Source organism: Pinus tabuliformis, chromosome X (assembly GCF_031772625.1).
Source record: "Pinus tabuliformis cultivar Carrire ecotype Pingquan chromosome X, CPIR1, whole genome shotgun sequence".
Lineage (NCBI taxonomy): Eukaryota > Viridiplantae > Streptophyta > Pinopsida > Pinales > Pinaceae > Pinus > Pinus tabuliformis.
The window spans coordinates 40,507,686-40,512,322 of record NC_142308.1 but is presented as its reverse complement, the minus strand read 5'-3'; the positions used below and the strand labels follow the sequence as shown (position 1 = coordinate 40,512,322).

Sequence of the window (4,637 nt, the reverse complement as noted above, 5' to 3'; positions counted from 1 at the left end):
ATGGTCCCTCAGAATTCCTCTGAATAATCCAGCAGCTCCTGGATTTCCCTTGGAAGCCCCATCAAAGTTGAGTTTGAAAGAATTGATGGGTGGAAATTTCCAGTAGCTGTTATCTGTGCTGTTGTTATTGGAAGTTTGTTGCTTGTAGTCTTCTTGTGGCAGTTGCAGCTGCCAATTGTCGAGGATGTTTCTCTCATTGTCCGTTGAGGGGTGATCTTCCTTCGACCAAGTTCTGAGCATCATGGTTTCTTTGAGATTTCCTTGGAGTCTGTGCCAGATTTCCTCAATGTGGGAGCTTGCGTTTTTTAAGATGCGCTTGTTTCGTTCCTTCCATATGTTCCATAAGATTAGGCCCGGGATGATTCTCCATAGGTGGTTGAGGATTTCACAGTTGTAGGGGCTTTTTGGCCATTGCCTGAGGTTGTTGATGATGTCGTCGTCGGCTATGCATCTTTTCTGGCATCTGAAAATTACCTTTTCCCAAATCTGTGTGGCTAGGGGACGGGTAGCTAGAAGGTGCTGGAGAGTTTCTTCGTTTTGAAAGCAGTTATGACATATGGAAGGGCCTTGAAAGCCTCTTCTCCTAAGTCTATCCCAAGTGAGGATTTTTTTATGCCCTACGAGCCAGAGAAAGTAGGAGATTTTGGGCCAAGGCCCGAGATCCCATAGATTACTCCATAAGGAATCGGTCGAAGGAGGGAAGTTGCTAACCATCTTGTAGGCTTCTGCTGTTGTGTAATTTCCCTTGGGCAGATACCCCCATCTTAAAATTTCATGGCCTTCATGGTATCGAATTCTTCGCTTTCTTAATTCTTCCCCTAGGTCTTCCATCTCTTTGCTGGTTGCATTGGTGAGAATGTGATTACTGTGTTTCTAGTTCCTGCATCATTATTCCCCTTCCTGTGTCCAGAAAAGATGGATTTTATCCCTTAGCTGTTCCTGTCTATTTGGGATTAGAGTTGGAGGAAGAGTACTAGTTAGCCTGGGTAATTGATTCTAGGCGTCAGACCAAAATCTTGCTAGTTTTCCATTCCTTATCTCCCAGAAGCTGTGCTGTTGGATTAGGTGATAGTGCTGCTTGGCAGCATTCCAGATTAAAGACCCCTTCTCAGTGGGCATGAACCTAATGAGTTCTTCTGGAGGTCTGTGGTTAGCATACTTGGCTGTCCAGATTTTGACCCAAGGCTTTTCAGGGCTTGTGATCCATTGCCACCAGATCTTGGCATTCATGATTGCATTACTGTGCTCTGGGTCCCGAAGTCCAATACCGCCCTTGCCTTTTGGCATGCATACCGTGGACCATTTAACCAAAGCCCATTTACGATTTGTAGCTGAGCTGCCCCAGAGAAAATCGCGTTGTAGGCTTCTGATTCTCTTTATGACCCATTTGGGTGCTGCAAGAACTGAAAAAAGATAGAGAGGCATGGATTGAAGGACTGATTTGATAAGCACTACCCGACTGGCAAGGTTAAGGGATCTGAATGTCCAGAGGTTAAGGCAGGACTCAAGCTTTTCGAGGAGGGCATTCCAAGCGGGAAGTTTTAAGGTGGAAGCAGTGAGGGGAGCGCCTAGATATTTGGAGGGCAGCATGGTTGCAGGGATGCCCAGAATGCGAGTGATGGCAGATTTGACCTGAGGTGGGGTGTGGAAGAAAAAAATCTACGACTTGGAGTTGTTGATATGAGTTCCAGAAGCTTCAGCAAAGTCGTTGAGGAGGGATTTGAAATGAGATGCTTCCTGGGCAGAGGGATAACCATAAAGCATAGTATCATCAACAAATTGTTGATGAGAGGTGGCAGGGGTGTTGTGAACCGAGATGCCCTTAAGCTGATGGGAGTGGAGGGCATGTTTAATGTGTCTACCAAGACCCTCCGCCATCAGAACAAAGAGGAAGGGGGATAAGGGATCACCTTGCCTAATACCACGAGAGGGCTTGAAGGGGCGGGAGGGGATGCCATTTATCAGGATGGAGAAGTGAGTGGAGGTGATTAGGTTCATAATCCAGCGAATCCACATGAGATCAAATCCAAAAGCTTTTAACATATGCTGCATGTAAGACCAACTGAGCTTATCGAAGGCTTTAGAGAGATCCAGTTTAATAATCATACCTGCTTGCTTAGAGTGCTTGAGAGAGTGGATAATCTCATGCGTGAGGAGGATGCCATCCATTATTTGTCGCCCTTCCACGTACCCTGACTTTTCCGGAGATATAAGCAGAGGTAAGAGGGGCTTCAATCTGTTGGCTATGACTTTTGTTATAACTTTGTAGATGACATTGCAGAGGGCAATCGGCCTGAACTTGTCAGGTGTGATGGAGTTCTCCTCTTTGGGGATGAGAGTGATAAAAGTGGAGTTGAGGGAGGGGAGGAGCCAGCGCATGGTTCTGGATTCCTCAACAATCTGCCATACCTCCAATTTTATCAGGTCCCAAAAGGCATGGAAGAATGTGGTAGTAAATCCATCAGGGCCTGGGGCCTTACCTTCTTTGAGCTGGGCCATTGCATCATCGACCTCCTGAGGAAGAATGGGACTCATCAGCAGTTTGTTATGATCCTCCGATATAATTTTTGGCACATTTCTGATTATCTTTTCAATAGCCGGTTGCCTATCATTTGCTGGTTCCTGATGGACTAGTTGGAAATGGTCCAGGAGTGCTTCTTCAATTTCTGCATGCGATTCGACTCTTTCCCCAGTCGGTTTTTGGATGAAGGGTATGGAGTTGTGCATCCTTCTCTGCACCGTGGTTCTGTGGAAAAATTTGGTGTTGCGCTCCCCCTCCTTCAGCCACCTGACCCTTGATTTTTGCCTCCAGTAGATTTCCTCCTGCTTCCTTCTTTCTTCAATCTGACTGTTAATAAGTCGCTCTTGGTTCAGGGTGGACTCTGTGTGACCCTCTGTAATTACTTTTTGTTGGAGAAGTGCCAACTCTTGTTGCAGATCTTGTTGCGCCTTAAATATGTTGCCAAAGGTTTCCCTGTTCCATTTTTTTAGCTGATTTTTTAGGTTCCTTAGCTTTTGTTGGAATTGATACATCCGCGCACCTTCCGGTGGGAGGAAAGAGGCCCAGGTCGTTTTGACGAAATCCTTGAATGCAGGGTGAGACAGCCAGAAACTTTCGAATCGGAAGGGTCTTTTTGTCTGATCCCCGGGTCTCCTCCATTGAAGAGCTATTGGCCAGTGATCCGACCCCGAATGAGCGAGAATTTCCGCTGAGAGGTCTCCGCCAAGGTGCACCGAGTTATCAGAGATTAGAAATCGGTCTAATTTGGAGGCGATTTGGGAGTTTCCAGCTCTACGATTGCTCCAGGTGAAGGTACCATTGCAAAATTGCATGTCGATGAGGGAAGTTGCTTGGATAAAGTCTTTGAAGTGTGCAGCGTCCGGCTCCAATCTGTATCTTCCGCCGATCTTCTCCTCGCTGCTGGTGATCATGTTAAAGTCCCCTGCCATTATCCATAGGGGGTGATTTCTGTTATTGCCGAGGACTTCAATAGTGTCAAGGAGCCTGATTCTGCTGCCTGGATCTTGCGGAAAATAGACATTAGTTAGGTTGCCATGAATGTTAGTTCCCAGGATGTGGAAGACAGCTTGAATATGGTGGTGAGAGGCATGAAAATCCGTGAGAGTTACCGCCTGAGAGTTCCATGCTATAGCTAGCCCTCCTGAGGCTCCCATGGCATCTACAGCAACCGAACGACAGCCTGGCCAAGCCTTGGAAAGTATATTTTCTAGGGTAGAACTATTACATTTTGTTTCCTGGAGAAAGCACATCTGTGGCTTTTCCATTTTTATCATGTTCTTTAACATTCTTAGTTTTCCGGGGCTGTTAAGCCCTCTTAGATTCCAGGATACGAGCTTCATGGATCAACTACTATTGGAGGGCCTGTAGTACTTCGTTAACTTTGCATATCTGCCTGAATCAACCAGGATTTTTCCTACCTCGATAGTTCGCTGGAGATCTGTCTTCCGTCCTCTCTTTTTGGAGTCTTTTGGGCGCAGGTGGCTGTCCCAATGACTGCCTGGTTGTATCCCAAGTTGGTGTTGATGATAGGCTCTTGAGATAACCATTTCGAGCTTATCAAGTTGAAGCTCTGAGATTGATTCATATGCCCTTTTTTTGCATGCTGCTTCTAGCTCCAGAATGTCTAAACCGTTGAGATCTATGCTCTCCGGTTCTTCGTCCATTTGCCTCACTTGTTCGCCTTCTTCCTTGTTGATTTCTGGGTCTTGGTAAACATCCTCCTTTCCATCAACTTCCATGTTCTTGTTAGACTGCTCGGGATCTTTGCTGAGGGTGGAAGGGGAAGCGGTGGGGGCAGAGGATTTGGAAGATGGATCGATGGAGGACGGGTGGGAAGGAGAAGGGGGGCGCGAGGGGATGGGATCAGAGGTGAGGGGTTGATCTTCAGAGGTTTGGGCAAGTACATCAAAGCTGTTCTTGGATGCAACATTGGAGGGCTTGTTTGGCTGGGGTTTTGGTCCATTTTGGGGCTTCTTATGCGAGCGTTTTCTATTGGTGACCTTGGTGAAACCATCCTGGGTTTGGTTCTCAGAGGGAGCAGGGGTACTATCTTTGACATTGAGAGGGCAGTCCCTGAAGAGATGTCCCAGAGCATGGCATCTTCTGCATCTAAAGG

The 4,637-nt window shown here is 46.8% G+C and overlaps 1 protein-coding gene across 1 annotated transcript; it reads right to left on the bottom strand.

The window, feature by feature from the left end:
* Positions 1 to 996: 996 nt before the first annotated feature.
* LOC149138235 (uncharacterized) lies at positions 997 to 3,675 on the bottom strand. Its single transcript, XM_089450299.1, has 3 exons — positions 3,042 to 3,675; positions 2,109 to 2,666; positions 997 to 1,403 (listed from the first exon to the last, which is right to left on the bottom strand). Exons 1-3 carry the CDS (start codon positions 3,673 to 3,675, stop codon positions 997 to 999), a joined length of 1,599 nt encoding a protein of 532 aa, XP_089306425.1.
* Between the last annotated feature and the right edge of the window lie 962 nt (positions 3,676 to 4,637).

Excerpts from the sequence above, each read along its gene's own strand:
- LOC149138235 (XM_089450299.1), bottom strand. The coding sequence starts at position 3,675 with ATGGGAGCCTCAGGAGGGCTAGCTATAGCATGGAACTCTCAGGCGGTA. Across the intron at positions 2,667-3,041 it reads CTCTTTCCTCCCACCGGAAG|AAATTGAAGAAGCACTCCTG; the intron begins GTGCGCGGATGT and ends AATCGCATGCAG. Across the intron at positions 1,404-2,108 it reads CAAGCACTCTAAGCAAGCAG|TTCTTGCAGCACCCAAATGG; the intron begins GTATGATTATTA and ends ATCTTTTTTCAG.